The following is a 24,180-nucleotide window of genomic DNA, read 5'->3' on the forward strand; positions in this document are numbered from 1 at the left end:
GCTGAACTGGAGGAGCTAAAGAAAACAGAGAGGTATATAAAGGAGACTTTCAGGGACACAATAGAGCAGTCCCACCCCCCAGTCTGCCAGCCTCTGTGTTGTTAAGGAGTATGAAAGTCTCAGGGTAGAAGAACATCAAGCTGGAGCAGAGGGACACAACCCCATAGTTGGGACCCTCCTTCCAGATGATGTCATGTTCTGGTCACCTCAAAAAAGATATATGAGAATTGGAAAAGATGCAGAGGAGGGCAACAAAAATTATTAGGGGTACGGAAGAGCTGCCATATGAGGAGAGATTAAAAAGACTGGGGCTGTTCCTCTTAGAAAGAGACAACTAAGGGAGGCTATGACAGAGGTCTATAAAATCATGAATGATATGGAGAGTGTTATTTACCCCTTCGTGTAACACAAGAAGGAGGGGTCATCCGATTAAATTAACAGGCCTCCGGTTTAAAACAAACAAAAGGAAGTACTTCTTCACCTAATGCACAGTCAACCTGTAGAACTTGTTGCCAGGAGATGTTGTGAAGGCCAAAATTCTATCTGGATTCAAAAAAGAATTAGATAAATTAATGGAGGGTAGGAACATCAATGGCTATTAGTCAAGCTAGTTAGGGATGCAACCTCATGTTCCGGTTGTCCCTAAACCTCCAACTGCCAGAAGCTGGGATTGGGTGACAGTTGGATCACTCGAATTTGCCCTGTTCTGTTCATGCCCTCTGAAGCATCTGGCACTGGACACTGTCAGAGACAGAATATTGGGCTAGGTGGATCATTGTTATGACCCAGTATGGCCTTTCTTATGTAACTGGGAAGAACTTAAGAAGGGAAAGTGAAGTTCAATAAATTAGTTTGGCATCTAGTTCTGAAAGTGGTGCTCTGTAGTAATTCTTATCTTTTGCAGGAGTACATTCCATAGTCTACGTTCAGCTACTGTGAAGGTTTTAATCTGCACTCATGGGCTACCACCTACTGCTCAACATTTTTACTATTCCAAGGGAACATAGCTGGTTTCTTCCCCTCTTCTCATGCTTCACATCTGAACCAGCTTTCATGGAGGTAAAGGCATAAGTCATCAGTTCACCAGTAAAGAAAACTAGAAATAGATGTCTTCAGCATTTTCCAATTCACTGTTGTGAGTTTTAAATCTCAACACACTAGAGGATACATTTTAGGAGTATTTTTTTTGAGAGAAAGAGAGAGAGTCAATGATTTTAAAAGATTTTACCATGTATTCATGTGTTAGTCTCGCTACAAAGTCTGGATTTTTAGTGGACTCCATTAGATCACAAGAGTATAATACACAGGAGGGGGAAAAGGAGTTTTGTTAGAGAAGCCCTCCTAACAAATTAAATATCCAAACACTGTAATTCCTTTAATGCCAGCCTAACATGTTCATCTTCCACTTACTTTAAGCCTTTTATTAATGAAGTATTTAAAAGGTTTGATTTCCAGAGCTAAAAAGCAGAGAACATCCTCAAATCCCACACACTTTTATTCTCCAGAAATGAGATGATAATATCACCTCCCCGTCCTTTTACCTGTGCCACTTCTCTCTTCCTGAGCCTAAAACACCCCATGCAACTGATGCCTGGGAGAGCTCACTACTCACTACATCCCCAGAGGTGGGGCTGTTACATCCCTATTGCAGACATTGCATCCCAGCACCATCCATAGCTGCCCACCCCAAAACTGTGGTACCAGTGCCACTATCACCCAGCCCCACCTGATCCCTGAAACTTGTATCCTATCTACCATGGCCTCAAAGAGTTCCTGCTTTATTGGTACAGTGTCTCTACCTGCCAGCCTGCTCCACTCCACGGTTTCTTATCTCTTCCCTCAGCCCCTTCCCCTCACCCCTCTTCCCTCGTTTCAGAAGGCAATTAGCAAAACAGGCATAATGTTTGATTTCAAGAGATATGTCATGACAATTCACAGATGCTCTGAGTCTCTTGTTCTGATGGCATTTTTTTATCTGGCTTCTTAGCTTACTGTTTTTTATAAGTTAAAAAATAGTTTCAGCTTCTGTGTTATAATAAGCCTTGTGAATACGCTTCATCCAATTTTCGTAAATGACCACTTCAGTCAATGAGAGAATTTGGAGAAATTATCTAAGAAACGGTCTGAAATAAATCAAGTATTCAAATACCTTCATTTTAAACATTTGAGCATCACCAAGACGGAAACGTTTGCATGCATAATCCTACCTTTCAATCATTATTTCCATCCAAGTTCCCAAAACTGCTAGTTAATGCATATGCACACAGGATCTTTTTGCTGTATAAACTATCTTCTTACTCATCAAAAGCCAAAGTCATCTGTTTTGATGTCAGATTTATTACTGTGGCAATAGACTGTGATGTCACAGATGATACTGTGACATCACTGTTTGTACAAATAGGATATCTTGACTGTGAAGGGAAGAAGATTTTGATATATTCAGCTACAGAACACCTTAAGCAGTGTCAGTGATCTAATTAAACCTACATACAGGATATTCAAATATAAGATTAAAATTCTGTGTTTAATTGTTAGGCAAAAATTAGTGAGATTAAATCTCTTGGATTAACATAACAGTTCATACAGTCTTCAAACAGCAAAAAAAAAATAGTTATCTTTTCCGTAACTGGTGTTCTTCGAGATGTGTTGCTCATGTCTATTCCACAATAGGTGTGTATGCTCACCACGTGCACCGGTGTCAGAAGTTTTTCCCCTAGCAGTACCCGCAGAGGAGTGCCCCTAGCGACCCCTGGAGTGGTGCCTCCATGGTGCGGTATAAGGGGCGCTGCGCGCTCCCCACTCCCTCCGTTCCTTCTTGCCAGACAACTCCAACAGAGGGGAAGGAGGGCGCCCTCCAGATCCCTGGAGACATCCTGCTCGGTACCATGCTCCTTGACGACGACCGCAGGTGGTGGGGCACGGGATCTGGATGCAACTGTGTGGCCCACACCCATGTCGTCTCAGCACCTTGAGGGGTGGGACAACATGTGGCTGCCGGGGGCACGCATGGTTGTGATACCACCGAGTGGGAGTCCCTAGAGTGAGTGCCCTGGACTTGGTGGTAGGCCCCCGGTGTCCAGAAGGGCCATTGCGCGGGCCCCTGCCACTGCGCCTGCTGTGCCGTGAATAGTGGGACTCTGCCTCTGAGTCCAATGATGTGGGCCTGGAGCGGTGGGTCTGGAGCAGTGGGTATCAAAGGCAGGGGAAGGCTCAGCCTACCCAAAGTGCCTGTGTGTCCCCTCCCACACTCCACCCCCAGACCCCCTCCTGCTTCCTGCCGCGGCTCTTCTATTGTTCGGGACATGGCTGCCTGGACACAGTGGTCACCCTTCCTGTGTCCTTGAGTGCTTCTACTGGTGGCTCAACCTGCAGGTGTGCGAGGGAGTCCCCTTCGACAAACCCCAGCCCTCTCTGTTTCTGGTAACGGATGCGTCAGTGATGGGATGGGGTGGTCACCTGGAAGAACTACAGCCGCAAGGCCTCTGGTCGCAGGTCAAGCTCTCACTCCACATCAACATCAAGGAGTTGAGGGCAGTCCGATGAGCATGCCAAACCTTCCAAGCCCAATTGCAAGGGAAGTGTGTGGGGGTCATGACAGACAACGCAGCTGTGCTGTTTTACATAAACAAGCAGGGTGGAGCTCATTCCTCTCCCCTATGTTGGAAAGCCCTCAAGCTGTGGGACCCCAAAGCCCACTCTATTCACTTGGAAACATCTTACCTCTCAGGTTGCCAGAACAAGTTGACGGACTACCTCAGCAGTTCCTTCCACAACCATGAGTGGTCCATCCACCCGGACATGATACACAGGGTTTTCCAGAGGTGGGGAGTTCCCCAGATCGACCTGTTTGCCACACGCAACAGAAAATGCCCATGATTCTGCTCCTTCCGGAATCACAGTCCGGGCTCGCTTGCAGATGTGTTTCTTCGTTCCTGGACGGACCATCTGTTGTATGCATTCCCACCGTTCCCACTTGTCCACAAGGTTCTGCTCAAGAGCTGCAGACACAAGGCAGCGGTCATACTGGTGGCACTGGTGTGGCCTCATCAGCCCTGGTACACGCGCTCCTGGAGCTGTTGGTGGACACCCCAATTGAATTGCCCCTGGTCCCGGACCTGATCACCCAAGACCACAGTCACCTTCACCACCCTGACCTCCAGTCCTTTCACCTCACGGCTTGGAAGTTTCATGGCTAAACCCCATAGAACTCATGTGCTCTGAGCCTGTACGGGTGGTCATTCCAAACCCACCTGTCTTCCCCTCTGTCAGAGGAGCTGGCAAGAAGCAACTGAAGAGCTGCAGGGTCAGCAGGATCCTATATTCACTGCCATGGAGGTGCCACTCCATGAGGCTCCACAGCCAACCAGATAGGTGCTGCTAGGGGAAAAACCTTCCGACAACCGTGCACACAGTGCATGCACACCTAATTGGAATGGACAAGAGCAACACATCTTGAAGAACAACAGTTACGAGAAGGGGAGTAACCATTTTTTCCAATGACAGTCACAGGCGGAAAGAAGGAACTGAGGCGGGTAGCGGGGCAGCAGGCCCCCTATATAGTGCCATTAGGGCGTGACTCCTGGGGGCACCAGTGCTGACCCAACAGCTATCACTGTGGGAAAAACTTTCGGGCAGCAGTGCAGGCACACCTACATTGGAATGGACATGAGCAAGCACTTGAAGAACAGACAGAACCTTGCAGCCAGACTTCCCCAAAGAGCTGAGAATGGCCATGGCTGCATAAGGTTCTGGAAAGGGGCACATCATGGGAGACAGTTCTCTGTAGGAAAGGTCTCTGAAACCCCTCTCCAAGAAACTAAGCTCGTAGGAATTTGGAGATATATACCTAACTTGGTCACATATCTCCATGATTGTCCTTTGATTTTTCCACCTATTCTGCCAAATTCTACTGACATTTGCTTGTCCATCCCCTAACTCAACCTTTTCAAAGAGCATATATGGTACTTCAGGGCTGAATTCAATCGACTCAAGCAGGCAGAAAAAATAGCTATGGGCTTTCTACTCTGTGAAGTAGACAGACTGGCTCAGTTCCACCCTGTATTGCTCTCCCTTGGGAGAAGGGGGCAGAGTTGAAGATAGACAAACCTAATCTTAGCTGCACCCACTTCCCTTTTTCCAGTGGATGGGGGCAAACTGTTGGTGTAGAATGCTCTTGGATTTCACATTCCTTCACTAATTTTGACTTTACATAGATCATGTTGTGCTCTACCTTCAAAAGTTACAATTCTAAAGAATACATTAAATTGATATTGCAAGTACTTGGACTAATTTATGCAGGTTTTCACAGATTATTTCTCCCAGTGCCTGTGCTAATGACCTGGATTAGGTCATCTGTAGGAACTGAACCCAGAGTTTTATGAAATTTTTATACATGGTCTAGACTCCAGCAAGTGACAACTAGCCCTACTGTTTACATGGGTTACAAATGAAACAATCAAAACTCCAACTTCCAAATTGTTGGATGCTAGCAAATCAAGTCTCTCATTTCAGGAATATTGATTGAAGCACTAGGCTGTTCAGTGCCCATAGCCCTGGAGACAGTGGAACATCATGCACATGCCACAGAGGAACCAATTTAGCATGTAGCTCTCCCCTGGGTGTTGTAGACTACAGGTAAAGTAGTTCCTATCAAAGATGGTGACTGGCATACATTGGGGTTACATCAGTGACCATTCTGAAGTTTTTCCCCCCCAGCAAGTTCCAAGTTTTGGGAGATTATTAATAAAGAATAGAAGTAAAGGAAAGAGATTCCAAAGGTCTATGGCTTTCCTAGGAGCAGAGGAAGAAGCTTCTATGAGCACAGTTGCAAGATTGGAGCCAGGGATACAGGGTATTTAGCCACAATGGAGGTTCTGAAACTTCAACCTTATCCTCTGAGGCCTAGGTGTGTGATCTAATCTTTTCCAGACTAATACTGTGACTGCATTATGAAGGGTCCAGTAAGATCTCTGGCCTGAACTCCTCCCCATAGCACAGCAAGAGACTGTGGGAGTGTACAGAACCCCTCCTGTAGTTTCAGGCAGGGGACATACCTTTTGGTCTTCTACTTGTGCTTTTTGGTGGTCATGCTAGGAGAAAGGAGAAAAATTGTTGCTTAGGCTGTGTGTAGTTGCAAGGTATCAGCACTGAACCTTTTCAGATAAAAGCTCATTTCTCTAGGTTAACTACAGCTGATAAGAAATTTAACACAACTGTTATGTCCACACAACAGGTTAAGTGGTCCATTTACGTTCCTTCATTAGTATATTCACACTTAGGGAGTCAGTTTGTCAGAGACTTTAGCCACTTTTATCTCACACCTTTAGACTACATCTAGATGCCTCTGAAGGCTCCCCCACCCTCTCAAAAATCCACTTATGTCTTTTGCTCTTATATTGTACCCTCTTCAGGGCCAGGAATTTATTTCTGGTTTTAAAACATTGTTAGGTTGCCAGCCCTTGAGGGATTTCTGTGAGACCACTTAAGGAACTTTAGCTACTTATTCATAGGACGCTCACGTTGTCCGATATTACCTTTCTGATCTGTCAGCTAAAAGCAGCCCCTATTCAGGAGGCAACTGCAGTTGGCATCTGCCACTGCTATTGTTCACCTCTCAGCTACTTAAGTTTGTTAATTTTAAAAAATAATCTACCCTTGACAAAGAAAAAGCCACTTAAGGGAAGAATTTGTTTCCCCAGACAACAGTGTAGTTAAGCACAGATGACTTCCTTGAAGCAGCAGCTCCAATAAAGATTTCAGCTTTTTCAATATTATACTAGACACTTAAATGTTGATGTTTAGCATGAAGCTGAGCAGCTGCTTTAGGTAAGGGAATCCTTCCTACTGCATGATTGACATCAGACACTTTAAGAAAGCCAACAAGGCCTGTTCCCATGGATGGGATATTGACTCCCACAATTTAACTGTTTCAAGTCCAAGCTTAAATAAAGTTGTGTGGCAGCTGAAGTTTTCAGAGTAACTGTGGTCCATACCCACTCAGAGATGCACTAGTGGTATATCTTGAGTCTGTGAAGCCATGTTGGTTGGAATGTTGTCATGACTTTTCCCTTGCAGCTTCTAGGCTGTGGAGGGAGGGGGAGGAGGAGGAGGAAAGGAATCTGGGTACCAATTACCTCAACTGGAGAGTTGAAGTTAGGACTTAGAAGAGGGGAAGGTGGGGAGTGGACCATGCATAGGACACCACTAAATCATGCAGAGGTGAGGTAAGTCACTTGTTTCCAGACCATCAATCAGTATGACTGCCACACCTGTTAGTGAAATAACTTGCATTCTCTCACAAATAAGATTCATTCATAAACACTTTTATTCTTAGTCAGCTTTAAGGTTGAACTGTACATGCAGAGTTGCATAAATCACAAGATTTACAGTGGATTCTATTCTATGGTAGAGTGCAATCCAAAATCCTTTTACAGTATAAAAAGACAGATTTTAACATCAAGACTTTGAAACATAGGAGTATGGGGGTTAAAGCTTCCCCAAATATTTCAGCTCTTCTAGATACCTAGTTACTAGGTACTGTATGCCAGACATGTTTAGTGAGTGAGGAGCTGTATAACAGATTACAACTTTTAAACATCCAGATAGCATAACATTAAATTACTTTTCCCATATTTCTGGCAATAAAGAGAAAGCCAAAACCCCTGCCATCTGCAACCAGCTCTTACAGACAAAATAATTACTCCCTTGCCTGTCTAGGGTGTTACAGTGTTAATGCACCAAGAAAAAAAAACAAACATTCCCTTCATGGCATTTCTATCTCACATTAGCTAAAAAAAGCAATGTAACAAAAATAAGGTATAACAATCTTTGAAAATAAATATAAAGAGGGAATGCAGATAGTGTCAATTGTTTTGGCAGGTAACATTCATAATATACAAAATATAACTTATTCAAATTAGCCAAGGACATCCTCAATTTTCTGTAAGCTTGCTGGCTATTTTAGTCCACTTCCTCCATACGTGAAGTGTCATCATCTCCTTCAAGTGGTGGCATCTCCTCAGCAACCGCTGGGCTAGTTTCTTCCGTAGCAGCATCATCTTCATCAATGCCTGTACAAAAAGCACAAGTGTACAATTAAGACCATCCAGAAAGAGATTAATCTCTAATACTACAGTTCACGACAAACAATTCTATGTCCTTCATAATCATAGGCAAGACTGATTACTCAACTGCACCCTCAATTATTTGGACAAGAAAAAATGTTGATCTGCAGCCATTAAATTTCTCCCAAGAATAGTATGTACACATGAACTAGGATTATAAATTCAATAGTTTTACTTACCAAGACCAAGTTTGATCATTCTATAAATACGGTTAGCATGTGTCTGGGGATCCTCCAAACTGAAACCAGAGGACAGGAGTGCGGTTTCATACAACAAAATAACCAGATCCTTCACTGACTTGTCATTCTTGTCAGCCTCTGCTTTCTGCCTTAGTGTTTCAATGATGGAATGATCAGGATTTATCTCAAGGTGTTTCTTTGCTGCCATGTAACCCATTGTGGAGTTGTCTCTCAGTGCTTGGGCCTTCATTATCCTCTCCATATTGGCAGTCCAGCCATACGTACTTGTTACAATGCAACATGGGGAGGTCACCAAACGATTGGAGACCACAACCTGTTGAGTGGAAACATTAATTACCACAAAGTTGGTGGTTTCTGTAGGGTTTAAGATACTACAGGTATGCTGAACTGCAGCAATTGTTTAGAGTACCTGCATAAGCTAAGTGATAAAATACAGCAGGACCCATGATGCAGTCAACATCTGTAGATCCACATCATAAAGTGAAATTTGAAGATACTTTAATTTAAAGTCCAATGGACCATCCACTAACTGACTAATCTTGTTTCACTCTGATTAGAAACCAAAGCATCTCCCACCACTTCATAGACTCAAATTGATTATAAAGACTAGATGTTCCAACCCTATTTTTTTTGGTGGGTGAGAAAGTAGTAACAACTGTACCGATAGACTATATGCTAGTTACTACTGTTGGATAAAAAAAAAATTTAGTAGTTGAGTCATGCCTTAATCTTTTTTGCATCTAAAGGGATAAGGGGCACACAAATTGCCTGATTATTATATAGTTTATTTAAAAAACCTAGCTAGTAATTTTAGGATGAGACATGGAGTATTAAATACTTTTTGCCAAGCAACACTAAGTAGAACAGTTTTACACATTCCTCATTCTTCGCTTTGCCTTAAAACCACACACACTTAACCCTGAGAAGTGTTCCATATAAGACAGGAATGATAAACTAGCAATACTTGTGGTGCTAGAGCTCAAGTGCTGACTAAAGGCTGTCTCGTTAACACTTAGGACCATTCCTCACAATAGCCTGTAAGAGCTTACTAGTCAGAAGAGTGACGCCTACAAAGAGTGAGAGGTTCATCATACCTTTTCCACTTTCTTTTCAAGTATGTCCTTCATGATTTTGCAGAGGTTTTCAAACTTTGCCTTCTTCTCCTCCTGTTTCTTTTTCTCCTCTTCATCCTCTGGAAGCTCCAAACCCTCCTTTGTTACAGAAACTAAGGTCTTGCCTTCAAATTCCTTTAACTGCTGCACACAGTACTCATCAATAGGTTCAATCATGTAAATTACCTCCAGACCATGTTTGCGAAGGCGTTCCACAAAAGCAGAATTTGCTACCTGATCTTTGGTTTCACCTGAAAGAAGAATTCCACTTTTTAATTTAAGCCACAACTACTGACTACAGTAGATGAGTATAGAAACTGTCCCTTCTCTAGGTATTTGAGATTCTCATATAAGTAAGCTTGAGTTGTCCCAGAAGAGCAATGGAGCAGCAGACGGCCAGGTTGTTCTGTACAGATGACTGGAAATTGAAGACTGGCTAAAATGCTAACCTTCTTTTGGTGCTTGTGGAAAGGGGCCTTGCAATTTCAGCCTAAGGTGCCCAAAGTAATTTGTGAAGTGCACTACTGAGCCACCCTGAGGCCATCTGTCTGAGGGACTGCTTACAAAAGTGGAGTCTCCCTTCCAATGTGTCAGATACAAGCCTGAAAGGACACTGGGCTTTCCTATTTGTCCTCTGCAAAGAGGCTGGCACCTGCTCCCTCAACAGGTTCAGCCTTATCCTTGAGCAGCTCTGAACCTAGTCATGAAATCCAGAAGCTTGAAGCCGTTTGCCTAAGGCCACTTGGATTTTGACGCTAAGCCACACATGCCCTTTTATAGAAGGGTCTTAAAAGCTGCGCATTTATCAGGATGAAAGATAAGCTATACCGGTCCCTTAATCATGGAGGCCTAGCAATCCATGGTTGAAGGACAGCAATTGCAGATTGGTAATACCTACTCCAGAAGAGATCACAGCTCATGAATTTAGCATGTTGTACTTTTAATACATCTCTAATTTCTCAGACAGATATTCTCAAACACTAGGTGAAGTACCACAGGAATCCTAAGAAGCCAATTTAAGTGTGTTGAGTTGAAGTTTGAGACTATTGCACCAAGAACTTCTACTTCAGCACCTGAAATTGTTGTAGTTCTCTCCCCCCAAAAAGGAAGTAAATTCAAAAGATAAGGAATGGCAAAAATATGGAGACTGCCTCTGTTATTTCAGAGGCTCCCTAGCAGTCACTGACATTCCTGACTGGAATGTTTGCAAGGTATAAACTGGGGCCATACAAATGCCAACAGAAACCTTGTTTGTGTCCAGCACTGCTTCTCTCAAAAGACAGCTACTTAATTCTTGAACATTAGACTGGGAACAAAGACCCACAGAGGTCAACTCCATGAGTACGGAAAATACACAAGCATGACATTTAGAACATGGATACTTGTCACTGATTCCATCAGGTGCTCAGAAGAGAAATATTCACCATGTAGCTTGCCTCCTTGTGCATTTTCCAACATGCACGGATATTGTTGTGTGGAGTTCACCTGCGTATGACTACTAAGGGATTAAATGGAATAACCTTGCTTCAGACAGGCTTTAAAAAAAAAAGGACCTCTAAAAAGGTAGCTCTAAGTTAAAGAAAGACTCACTTGTGAAAGGTTATACATGTTTTTGTATTGCTGGCTCACTTGTTCAATTATAGACTAATCCCAACATGCAGTGTTCATGTGGTGACAGCATATGGTATGATAGCCTATGGAGCAAGAACTGCCAGTCCACAACAAGACTATTTAAAAAACAGATAGGACAAGTAGTTGGAAAGCATCTACCTATGACACAAGTTCTGGTGCCTGCCTGAGTCATTAGATAGCAAGCAAAGGTCCAGTACATTTGGAAGCTTTTAAACACCAAAGCTGAAAGTAGTTGCAATTGACTTACCTGTAATGTAATATATGTGTTTCTGGTTTTCCTTCATCCGAGTACAATAGTCTTTCAAAGAGACCATCTCATCACCAGATGCAGAAGTGTAGTACCTCAACAATTCTGAGAGTTTCTTTCGGTTTTGGGAATCTTCATGTATGCCAAGCTGGGGGAAAAAAAAAAACAAAACACTAAATATAAAATCTCACCTTTTCAAACTACATGCTCATACTGTGCAAGTGTCAATAATAAAAGCAGATAATATAAATCCTTGATAGAAGCCACCATGCAAACAGACCAAGTTCTTGCTAAAATACTAAAAGGTCACCGACCTTAATATTTTTAGAGAACTGCTCATAAAATTTCTTGTAGTTCTCCTTGTCTTCTGCTAATTCAGTGAAGAGTTCCAAGCATTTCTTGACCAAGTTCTTTCTTATAACTTTCAGAATCTTGCTCTGCTGCAGCATTTCACGGGAAATATTTAGAGGCAGATCTTCAGAGTCCACCACTCCCCGCATGAAGTCTGTAAGAAAATGCGTGTCAAATCTTGCAGACTAAGAGAAAGCTTTACAATGAGATTAATAATCTTAATAACTTAGATGTATTACAAATACATAGTAAAAGGTTTTTGGGGTTTTTTCCTTTTTTTCCATTTTATTTTAGTTTAGTTTAGAGGCTTGCGTTTTTGAATAGAGCAGGGGTAAGCAAACTTTTTGGCCCAAGGGCCACAGCGGGGTTGCGAAACAGTATGCAGTTCCAGGTACGGAAGGATGTGCCTCTGCAAACAGGCTGGCCCCCAGCCCCTATCTGCCCCCTCCCACTTCCTGCCCCCCTCAGAACTGCCAACCCATCCAACCACACACACCCCGTCCCTGACCCCTATCCACACACCTGCCCCAGCTCCCCCGACCCATCCACCCCCTCTTTGTCCCCTGACCACCCCCACCCGGGACCCCCCAGGACCACCCCCATCCAACCCCCTGCTCCCTCTTGTCCCCCTCCTGGGACCCTCCCCAATCCAACACCCCCTGCTCCCACCCCCCCAAACCTCTGCCCCATCTAACTGCCCCCCCGAGACCTCCTGCCTCCCCCTGCCACTCAGAGTGGCAGACAGGCTTATCGGAAAGCCTGGGAGGTGTGTGGGCACAAGCCACACTGCCCACGCAGTGGCATAGCTGCAGGAGAGTGGGGGCAGCGGGGTAGGGACCAGGGGCCAGCCTCCCTGGCCAGGAGCTCAGGGACCAGGCAAGACAGTCCCGCAGGCCAGTTTGCCCATCTCTGCTCTAGGGAGTTCCTTTTCTCCAAAAGGAAACTTTAAAGAATCAGATAATCAACCCTCTTCATTGTTCTGTCTTACGCTTCCACATTCACATCTTAAAGAAAAAGCCAAATCACATTTTAGTCACTATTTATGGACTCACAAAAGATGTTTCTATTTTTTCCACCAATGTACATGACAGGTGATCAGAGGAATGTTACTTTTCAAATAAGGGCCTACTTACTCAGATATTCAGGGATTAGCTCCTCACAGTTATCCATGATGAAGACTCTGCGTACATACAATTTAATGTTATTCTTTTTCTTTCTGTTCTCAAACAAGTCAAAGGGTGCACGTCTTGGGACAAATAGAAGCGCTCTGAATTCCAGCTGCCCTTCCACAGAAAAGTGCTGCAAGAAAGTATGCCAAGGTTTAAGAATCTTTAAAGTTAGCTTGATGCATTTTACAGTGTTTGGAAGACATTCATGGCCACTTCACTTAGCTGGGGCTATGACGTCTAAGAGACATTTTTGACATCTTCACTAATAAAAGCGCATTGCTTTCTTAATCAAGGTTGTCAATCAACAGCATAGCAAGAGTCAGAAGCTGTTCTCCTAGTCTCCACCAGCATGCAGGTCTTAGTGGAAGGCATGTTCAACTACTGTAGAATTTGAACTCTACAGGAGGTTCCCCATTCTCTTTAGGCAGGGCTCCTATGGTGCCATAAGAACCTACCATCCATTATATTTAGTCTGTTTTGCATGTATTCACCTTGATTGTCAGAGACGTTTCCTAACTGTAGAGAAACTTTACCGATCAGAGCCTGAGAAATGCTGCTGCCTACATTAGGTTTAAGAACTTAACTTGGTTTTACAAGGCCTATGCTTTCTAGTTTGTTTCAGATGTGCACAAATCAAGTGATATAAAAAAAACTCTGAATATCCTCAAGTTAGAAAATTGCTGTAGCACTCCGTGTAACAGCAGTTTTAGTAGGCATATAGTGAAACTTTCATCACCCTCAACCAAGCAGAGAGATCTCTTCAAGTACTTAGATATCTTTTTATTAAGACAACAAACCTAGACAACACCCAAAGCACACAACTGAAGTAGGATCTACTGGGCTTTCAGCCATTTTGATTTCAGATATGAGTCCTACTTACTTTCACTGCTAAGTGGTCTTCCCAATCATTGGTCAGGCTTTTGTAGAATTCTCCATATTCCTCATTGGTGATATCATCTGGATTCCGTGTCCAGATTGGCTTGGTTTTGTTGAGCTCCTCTTGGTCAATGTATTTCTCCTTAATCTTCTTTTTCTTCTTCTTGTCCCCATCTTTCTTTTCTTCCTCCTCATCAGAGCCAACATCCTCAATCTCTGGTTTGTCTTCTGTCTTTTCTTCTTTTTCCTCTTTCTCTTCTTCTTTTTCCTCTGCCTCATCATCACTTACTTCCTTATCCCGTTCTTTTTCCACCTAAAAAGATTAGAAGTTTAAGTGGAAGATTGACTTCATAGCATGTTATACGAGTTAGAGGCCCTGATAAGCTTTTCATGCATGCCCATGTCCTCAACTGTTTTGGGCTGGATACCCTATATATACTGCAAACACCAAGTTCTCTCCCCTTGCTCATCCTAACCTCTAATTAAAGATTTAATGTAAAAATGTGATAAAATTATCTGGTTTTTTAACTACAGTATTGCACTTGGTTTTCTGTTACCTAGCATCCCAGTGTTTAAGCATAGAGAAGAAATCAAAAAGTAGTAGTGCTGTACAATCCTGAATAGCTAGACATGGTTTGCACTGGGAAAAAAACAAACAACAAGTTTATCTGGTGAAAGCCTTGTTAAAAAAAGACAGACGGAGGAGAAGTATTTATTAAGTCATTCTAAGACACTTTAAGGATGCTCTGTAAGGAGGGCCTGATTTTTAGTTTCAACTGATGAACAGCAACAACACACCTCTGATAAAGCCAGATTTCATTCTTCTTGTATCCAATAAAGATCAGAAAAACATCAGAACTGGTTACTTGTATCAAAGGGGCTGTCTACACACAGCACTAATACAGACTACATGGGTGTAATTTCTAAAGCACACTAATGTGTTGCATATTAATTGTTCCATGTAAACCCTGCTGGTGCACACTAAAGGTTTGAAACAGTACTATGTTAGAGTGCAGTAGGGAACAACACTACAAAGAAATTACTTTGTTACAGTATAGACCAAGAGAAAATCCTGAAAAAAACCCCTAGTCTTTGGACATTTACACAGAACTCAGAAATTGCTAAAATAAACCCCAAAACAAAGTTAAACTCCAAACAGAAGACTTCTGCATATGAAGCTAAAGTTTACTGAAACCATTAGGTTTAACCGTATATCTTTAATGATGTACGGTGTTATGCCACTCACTGCCCATCATGTTTTAGGTTATACATCTTTTACTCTATTCTGTGACTCCATGTATGAAGAGGACCAGGTCTGACAGCACTGTTGATTCCCAGGAGTCCCCAACAGCAAGTAAGGAAAAAGCAAGAGATTCTTAGACAAATGTTATATATAATACACACACTAGTATATTAATGATTTTTAATCTTGTCTATCACTTTAGAATAAAATTTTTGTACTGTTGAGATACTACGGCTAAACCTTCTATTGTACCACTAAACATTATAATGTGGTCATTTTGAAGTGATTAGATTTTACTAGTTTAATTTACTGTTAGCATTCCAACCTGAACACTTACAAAGAGTGTAATTGGATAACCAATGAACTGAGAGTGCTTCTTCACAATTTCCTTGATTCGTCTTTCCTCCAAGTACTCTGTCTGGTCTTCCTTAAGATGCAAAATAACCTTTGTACCCCGGCCCAGAGGTTCCCCTAGAATAAAGATTTAAGAGTTTTACTGCAAGCACCAATAATTGTGTTTGGCAAGGTGCTAGTTTAACTAGTCGGGTTTTTACATCTTGATCAGAAGTAAGATTCTAATTAAACACCTTATGCTTAAGATTATCCACGTTATGTCCCTAATTTATTTGGGGACAGAGCTTTCCTGTACATCCACATCTACATAGTAATTTTATACTTACTTCCTTGTGTCATGCAGGTCACCTGCACTCATGCTTTTACAATAATGTATTAGCCCTCCTTTAAAACCTCATGATCTTTAATATAAGATATGCATCCTAACTACAATCCCTGCAGCATACAAACAAATCACAGCTCCCTTTGTAGTTGAGCTATCCTCTGAAATAAAAGTTTCTAATCTGAACTGCTACCTCACATTCTTATCCTTTTTACAAGAGAAATGCAGGACCACTGTTGCACTATTATTGTAACTTACTTACAACTGTGAATTAATTTTTCAGCAGAGGTTAAGAAACACTACCCTGAGGAGCAGTTGCTTTAACGGCAGTTTCGTTTTACATGATACCATATGCTACTGCTGTTCCATCTTCAAAACCGTTCCATAATATGGGGAAACACATTAATGAGGGGCTGCTTCAGAGCTATCTGTGCAACAGAATGTTAGCACTTACCATTATCAAGTCTTACAGTGAATGATCCTCCAGCAGAAGACTCCCAAGCATACTGCTCATCATCATTGTGCTTGGTGATCACTGTTACTTTCTCAGCAACCAAGTAGGCAGAGTAGAAGCCAACACCAAACTGACCAATCATAGAAATATCAGCACCTGCTTGCAATGCCTCCATGAAGGCTTTGGTGCCAGATTTGGCAATAGTACCCAGGTTGTTAACCAGATCAGCTTTAGTCATCCCTATGCCAGTATCCACAATGGTAAGGGTGCGATCATGCTTGTTGGGAAGAAGGTTAATTTTCAGATCTTTTCCAGAATCTAGTTTGCTTGGATCAGTCAAACTCTCATATCTGATTTTATCCAAAGCCTACAAAACAAGAGGCAATTATCAGATCCCTCAACACACTACTTGCATTTAGGTAGCAATGTCACTTAATTATTTCCCTTACTTACATCTGATGAATTAGAAATCAGCTCTCTCAGGAAGATCTCCTTGTTGGAATAGAAAGTGTTGATGATCAGAGACATCAACTGAGCTATTTCAGCCTGGAAGGCAAAGGTCTCCACCTCCTCCTCCATTGGTTGGTCTTGAGTCTGCACAGCTTCTGGCATCTGTAGAAATAAGTGAAATTGTAGCTCTGTAAGACAGCTCTGTAGAAAGGCTCTTAAAACAAGCACATAGTATTCATCTGTTTTATGTTCAACCACTAGAACTTCTTTTAACAAGTACCACCACTTTGGGATAGAAGGGTTACTGAGAACATGGATAACATTTTAAATATATCAGACTGAATAAGAGAATCCCAGTTGGTATTCTCTTCTGGCGGGAACGCTCCAACTCTTATAGCCCTTATCTGGAAAGACCTGGCAGTGATGGATGAGCACAACTCTCTGCTCCTCAGGAGGACAAAGTTTTAAGTAACTCAGCAGCAATTTGCAAGATTGCCTACCATGCATTTTTAAGGAGTCAGGCTAATGTTGTGAATCTTTCAGGATTCTTCATCCTCAGAGTTGCAGGAGCCATTTAGAAAGGGAGAAGTGAAACTGTGTTGAATACCTGAATTGACTTCTAGATGTTCTGCCTTGTTTGTCTAAATATATGCACTTTTACACAAGTCAAAAAATCTAAGTGAGTTTCCAGAGCATCTAGGGACTGTCAATTCCCTCCAATCAAGGACTGAATACACAAAGTTAACATTACATACTAACCTAACTTCAGAGGCGACTGCTGGAAAGGCAGCGCGCGCCATACTAACCAGCATTTAAGTTTGACCTTATACAACATTTGGGACTAGAAAGTAACTTGCAAAACATACCGACACATATACCCTTCTAATGGCAGAAAGAAGAACTCACAATCTGGTTATTGTTTCCAGCAGCCACCTAATTTTTTTTTTTTTTTTTTTTGGCTGAGTGATCAGTCACAAATTGTGAGCTCTCCCCTCAAGGCTGTAGGGCAGATAACTCATACAACCCAAAAGTATGTATGTGCAACCGCACTGACTGTTTAACAGACAAAATGGCATTCTCTTGCTCATATCCCTCACCCAGGCAATGGTGCTATACATTAGTTGCAATGAGAGCACAATTTGGTATAATCCACTGGTTACTTCCTAGTTGCAAAAGAGCAGGTTTTGCAGTCTGGGGAAGCCCAGTGCCACAGTCACATCCCTGTTTTACCGGCTACAGTACCGGCTTGAACCGAATCCCCCTAAAGCTCAGAGGGAGACCTTACTAGCAATTTGACAGGCTTTAGAGTAACAGCCGTGTTAGTCTGTATTCGCAAAAAGAAAAGGAGTACTTGTGGCACCTTAGAGACTAACCAATTTATTTGAGCATAAGCTTGAGCTGTAGCTCACGAAAGCTCATGCTCAAATAAATTGGTTAGTCTCCAAGGTGCCACAAGTCCTCCTTTTCTTCTTACTAGCAATGTGCTTCTCCAGAGCCATAGCGCGGTAAGAAGCACCACGGAACCGGGTCAAGTTCAGATTCCAGCCTCCCCCACGGGGAGTACTGTACGTTGTACCGTTTACAGCGGGTAGAGCTGGAGACCAGGGAGGTATCAGCGCCGCACTCTCTCCACACATGGGGTCACAGCGCCCCCTACAGGCTCCGGCCGGGAACAGATTCTAGAAACTGCCAGAGCCTTCCCCCTCACCCCCCACCCCCAGCGCCTTCCCCACCCACTCGCCGCAAGAGCGAGTCCCTTGCGCCCTCCCCTCCGCAGCCGGTCCCCGCCTCTCTGCTCAGCTAGACACCCGCATCCACACGAGCTACCCCGACAGCCCCGTCTCCACCCCCCCCTCCCCGCGCGGCCAGTCTCCATCACCCCCCTGCCGCACGTGAGGCGGCCTCGTCCCCGAGCCCATCACCGCCCGCCGGCCCTTGCGCCGCCAGAGCCGGTCCGCTCCCCGAGCCTGCTCCGGCCCCTCCGCGTCTTTCCGTTCCCAGCAATTCCCCAGAACAAACGCGAATCCCCGCAGCAGCCGCCTAGGGGTCACTTCCCGCAAGGCCAGACACCGCTCTGCGGGTGGCTCTTTCGGCAGGGGCTGCCTGCGCCCCTCACACCGCCCTGCAAGCGCGCCGCCGGTCCCCTCTCCCGCGAGCTGGGCTACCGGTCTCCGCTCCGCGAAAGGACCTCCGCCATCAGCCCAGGTCACCCGCCTCCCCCGAGCCGGGGACGGGACCGCTGAGAGGTCCATCCTCTGATAGATCCTCCCGTCACCGCTGCCCCCGCGTCTCACCTTAGCGGCGACAGCTGTAACTGCTTCTCTCCGTTAACCGTACTTCTCTCTCCGCACTAACAGCACTGATATTCGCCGCCTCCCGCCCGCCTTTTATACCGCCGGCACCGCCTCCTTCCAGAACCATCGGGAACCTTCACTGACAGGCACGGGGGTGGTGACTCCAACCCTCATCACGGGAGGGGAAGGGCCGAGAGGGGGAAGCCGCTGGGGAACAAATACGCATGCGCCAGGACGAAATGCCTCGGTTTGCGCACGCGTCGTCTGTCAGCTAGCTGAGACTACTGCGCATGCGCCTTCCGAAGCCCCGTTCGCACGCGCGCTGCCTTTCCAGCAGTCGCCTCTGAAGGCGGCGGTGGGAAATGCGCTTGCGCGAGATCAACTGTCATCGGTTGGCTTGGGAAAAGGGGGTGCGGATTGCGCAAATCGCAAGGTGACTTCATTCGTTGGAAACTCGAACCCGCCCCGAGCCTATCCCCTCCCTCCGAACGTCCTAGAAGGAGGCGGGACCCGTTAGGCTGTCTCCCTCTGCCAAGTGCCGCCTCTCCTGCTCTGCCGCCTTCCCTCACCCCGCTTCCCTCAGAAGGTCCTAGAAGCAGCCAGAAGCGACACACTCCCCCCCCCCCCGCCGGCATCAGAACGGCCAAGAGACGGGATGGGGTGGGGGGGTGTTAGCATCGCCTCCATCTGCCTTTTCCCTCAGGCTCTCTGCGCGTTTCTCTGCACGGCGCCGGGGCGTCCCTCCTCATACCATGGTGCCTGGCTTTGGGGCACCCCTAGGCCACGTTTCATGCACGACCTTGGGGTGCTACCCCCCCCCGCATGGCAGGCTGCAGTGCACCGCCCTGGGGCACATCGTCCCGCTGCCACACTTCAGTGCATTAGCCTGGGGCACGACCTGCATGTTAAACTCACCGCATGCCCCTGGGGTGCTCCCCCAGTCTGTAGTGCATGGCCCTGCAGCGACCCCTCACGTTTCGCTGCATGGCCCTGGGCCACCCGCCCGCGCAACGCGGCTCTGCACAGCCCTGTACATGTAGTGCGTGGCCTTGGGGCAGCCCTCGCAGGCCACGCTGCACTGCATGTTTCTGGGGCAACCTCCTGGCATGCCAGGCTGAACTGAAGGCTGTGGGGCACCTCCCCCACCTAGGGTGGCCAGTTTTGGTTGGATGTACTGGTGGAGGTTTTCCTCACATTACATAATCTTTAATTAAAGATGAATCTTTAATTCCTGGAGACCAGGGCAGTCCTGAAAGGTTGGTAACCCTACCCCTCCCTGCATACCATGCTGAGCTGCACAGCCCTGGGGTGTCCTCCCCTCTGAATGCCATACGGGGTTGTACTGGTGCTTCTCTGCCTAGCTGCTACCCCTTATGGCGCAGGCGCCGACTTTCCAGTGTGTGGGGGGTGGGGGTGCTCCACCCCTGGCTCTGCCCCTGACACCTCTTCCCCCAAGTCCCCACCCCACCCCATTCCACCCCCACCCCCGAGCGCGCCATGTCCTCCCTCCTCCCCATCTACCCTGAGCCTCCTGCATGCTGCATGGAGGGCGGAGGGAGGCATTGATCAGCAGGGCCCACCGACTGGTGGGAGGTGTTGGGGGAAGAAAGGAGGGCTGATGGGGGGCTGCTGGTGGTTGCTCAGCACCCACCATTTTTTCCCTGTGCGTGCTCCAGCCCCGGAGTACCCACGGAGTCGCCGCCTGTGCCTCATGGATATTCTGTGCAGCTCCTCAAAGGACTTTCCAGCCATGCAGAGAGGACAGATCTTGCATTTTAAGTAAAGGGTTGTGCATAGCATCAGTCCAGTACAGCAAATTTTGAGCCAAAACCTAAACAAATCAAAACCAGAAACTGAACAAAATAAAAAAAATTGAAATTTCCCACAAAACAAAATTCAAAAATAAATTAATTTTGGGTCAATCAGAATGTTCCACTTAGAATTAAAACATTTTGCTCTGATTTTGACCTTTAAAAAATGTTTTTAATATAAAAAACAATGACTTTCATGTGAACACATTCTAACCACTTCATTTTGGATTTTTTTCCAAAATGAAATTTCATTTAATGGGGACACCTTTTTCAATATGTGTCACTTTTGAAAAAAACAGAATTTTTTAATAGAAAAAATATTTCAACTCTACTTACAGTCTAACATCCTGATCTTGCAATCTGACTCACATAAGCAGAATTGATTGCTGGATCAGGGCCCATGGGCCTGATTTTTTGTGTGGTCCCTTGACTTCAATGAGGATTGTGGGCTTTCAGCACCTTTCAGGGTTGAGACCAAAGAAACAGAGAGACAATAGTACAATATGTAGGGCCGCAGAAGTTACAAATTGCACCTCCCTGGCTCATCTGCCCCACACTAGATATCGATTGCTGGGGTTTCTGTACCCGTATCTACAATGGGCCCTGGTCCTGCAAAGACTTACGTACACACTTAATTTTAAGCAAATTAGTAGTCCTATGAAGGTGGGTGCTTATGTCTTTGCAGGCTCAGGGCCCTAGCTTGCATTGTCTACTCCAGTAGCCATATTATTTTGTTAATATTCTACTTTTAAAACCATATTATTTTCCAGGATTTCCTATTTTTTAGAAATCTTGAACTTGTGTTCAGTTTCTTTCAAAGATCAGAGTCAATTGCAATTTGCCACTCTTTAATGGCTTTACAGTATTTATTTTTAACTTTCAAAACAACAGTCTATTTAAAATCCATTGTAGATAGATTTTTCTCAAAATTCCTACACAAATCCACTTGGGGGAAAGTGTTCACATACCAAACCTAAACTGATCACTTCAGTCTCTCCCTCTCTGCTTAAGTCCTATCCAAATGTCAGCCTGTGCAACAAGTGTAAAGCTAATATTTTCTTTATGAATCATCCATAGATGCTGTACTCTTTTTATTATGTGGCTGTAGTGACAGTTGCAGTAGTTTATCGATTATAAATCTGTTTTAAGTTGTTCATAATTGTGCAGTGCTGCAGTGTCCCGGGCTTTATTTGTTTCAGAAGCTGGGTTTTTTTGGAGAGTGAGGGGGTGGGAAGACAGTTGAGCAAAAATGGTTCCAGTGTGTTTGAGAACAAAGACTGAAAATGTACTTTTCCCATTATAAAAATATTCATGCAATTTTTAAATTTTTATTTTTTTATCACTGTAGTACCAAACATGAGTTAGGAAAACTGATATATTACATTGAACTTACTATCCTACCACTGGAGAAAAATTAAAACAAATGGTCTAATGTCAGACTTGTAATTTATTTGGTGATTTTTAATTGTTGGAACGAGAAGTGCCAAAAAAGCAAAATCCTCAACCTGAGCAACCTGAACATTTTACCTTGCTTTTATAATAGTCCAAACCCATAGACCTGAACAACCCCAGCTTTGTGAAAATTCAACTCTGATCCAAATGCTGTGGACTGCATGCTCTGACTATGAAATGCCATGCCCTAGGTCTGCCTGAGCCTCTGACTGCCAGATGCTGGGACTGGACTACAAGGGATGGATCATGTAATAATTACCCTGTTCTGTTCACTCACTCTGGAGCATCTGGCATTGGCCACTATCGGAAGACAGGATACTAGGCTAGATGAACCATGCATCTGACCCAGCGTGGCCATTCTTATGTTCTTGGCTCCTGCCAAAATTAGAAGCCACCACATAAAGACACCATATAGTATTAGGTCAAATGTGAATTGTATTCATGGTATAGATCGGGGTGGGCAAACTTTTTGGCCTGAGGGCCACATCGGGGAATAGAAATTGTATGGCGGGCTATGAATGCTCACAAAATTGGGGCTGGGGTGCGGGCTCTGGGGTGGGGCTGGGGATGAGAGGTTTAGGTTGTAGGAGGATGCTCTGTGCTGGGATTGAGGGGTTTGGAAAGCGGGAGGGGGATCAGGGATGGGGCAAGGGGTTGGGGCATGGGGAGATGCTCAGGGGTGCAGGCTCTGAGCGGCGCTTACCTCAAGCGGCTCCCGGAGGCAGTGGCATGTCCCTTCTCCAGCTCCTACGCGTGGAGCGGCCCCCGACCCTGCTCCCCAGCGAAAGCTCAGGGGCCAGCTTAAAACAGCTCCAGCCCGCAGGCCGCAGTTTGCCTACCCCTGGTATAGATCCTGATCCTGTAACTGAATCTGCTCAGGTGGAGCTTTATTTTATCATAGACCCATATTTGCCTGCTGCATGCATATGCATTATGATACAGTCCTTAATTACATGATCACGCACTATTTGGGCTACGGGACTCCCTGCCTCAGTCAGTGCATTAGGAGGATGGTGAGTCAGAAGGTTGCAAGAAGAGAAAGGTTGTTATCTTGTATTCAAGGCACTGGATTAAAATCCAGAGAATGGGTTTCTATTCCTAGCTGTGCAACAGGATTCCTGTGTCGCTGAGCAAGACTTTCATAAACATAAACACAAGGGGGCCGAACTAAGATTGCCTGGAACTTTAGTTATAGCATTTTCTAACATCTGAGTGCTTGACTTTGTAACCTTACTGTTTTTTTATGGAGTTTTTTAAAAATGTAATTCTGTTCGCTTCCTGCAGCTCCCATTGTCCAGGAACGGTGAACCGTGGCCCTTGGGATCTGTGGGCGGATGTGCAAATGTAAACAAACTGTCTGGTGGCCTGCCAGTGGATTACCCTGACCAGCCACGTGCAGCGCATGGGCCGCAGGTTGCCCACCACTGGTATAAAGCCTAGTGGTAGCCTAAGGGCTTGGCTACACTTGCAAGTTAGAGTGCATTAAGTCAGCCCCGGGCGCCCTAACTCTGAGGTGTCCACACTGGCAAGGCACTTAGAGCACCTGGACTGTGCAGCTGGAGCGCTTCTGGTAATCCAACTCCACGAGAAGCATAGAGCTTGCTGCGGCCTGGCTGAAATGCCGGGGTGTCAGTGTGGATGACGTGTTGTATTACTGCGCTGTGATTGGCCTCCGGAAACATCCTATAATCCCTTGAAGTCAAGTGGCCACCCTGGTCATTGTTTTGAACTCGGCTGCAGGCATGGGGCTATCCCCTTCCAAAGCTCCGTTTCTGACAGCCGGCTGCTTATCTGCCCCGGGACACAAAGCAAACCATCTCTGTGGGATGCTGTTGCTGCAGAGGCAGGCACTTGTGAGAGAGAGAGGTGGGGGGTGGGGGCTGATGTTGGGATTTCCCCCTTCTCCCTGATGCTCTCTGAATTTACAAGATAGCCTGCTGACACACTTTCTGCCCCCCAAAACATACTATCTCTCCCCCCACGTATACACAACACACTCCCTGTCAGACTCCACCCCGCTCCATTTGAAAAGCATGCTGCAGCCACTTGCACACTGGGATAGCTACCACAATGCACTGCTCTCTGTGGCG

General features: G+C 45.1%; 1 protein-coding gene across 1 annotated transcript; it reads right to left on the reverse strand.

Moving 5' to 3' along the window:
* Nucleotides 1-7,306: 7,306 nt before the first annotated feature.
* On the reverse strand, nt 7,307-18,990 carry HSP90AA1 (heat shock protein 90 alpha family class A member 1). The gene is made up of 11 exons (XM_073349670.2): nt 18,828-18,990; nt 16,537-16,695; nt 16,084-16,450; nt 15,291-15,424; nt 13,715-14,023; nt 12,799-12,964; nt 11,629-11,819; nt 11,315-11,462; nt 9,418-9,686; nt 8,303-8,636; nt 7,307-8,069 (listed from the first exon to the last, which is right to left on the reverse strand). The coding sequence occupies exons 2-11, from the start codon at nt 16,693-16,695 to the stop codon at nt 7,960-7,962; spliced, it is 2,187 nt and encodes a 728-aa protein (XP_073205771.1). The 5' UTR covers nt 18,828-18,990; the 3' UTR covers nt 7,307-7,959.
* Between the last annotated feature and the right edge of the window lie 5,190 nt (nt 18,991-24,180).

The sequence above is a fragment of the Lepidochelys kempii genome, chromosome 6, assembly GCF_965140285.1.
Source record: "Lepidochelys kempii isolate rLepKem1 chromosome 6, rLepKem1.hap1, whole genome shotgun sequence".
Lineage (NCBI taxonomy): Eukaryota > Metazoa > Chordata > Testudines > Cheloniidae > Lepidochelys > Lepidochelys kempii.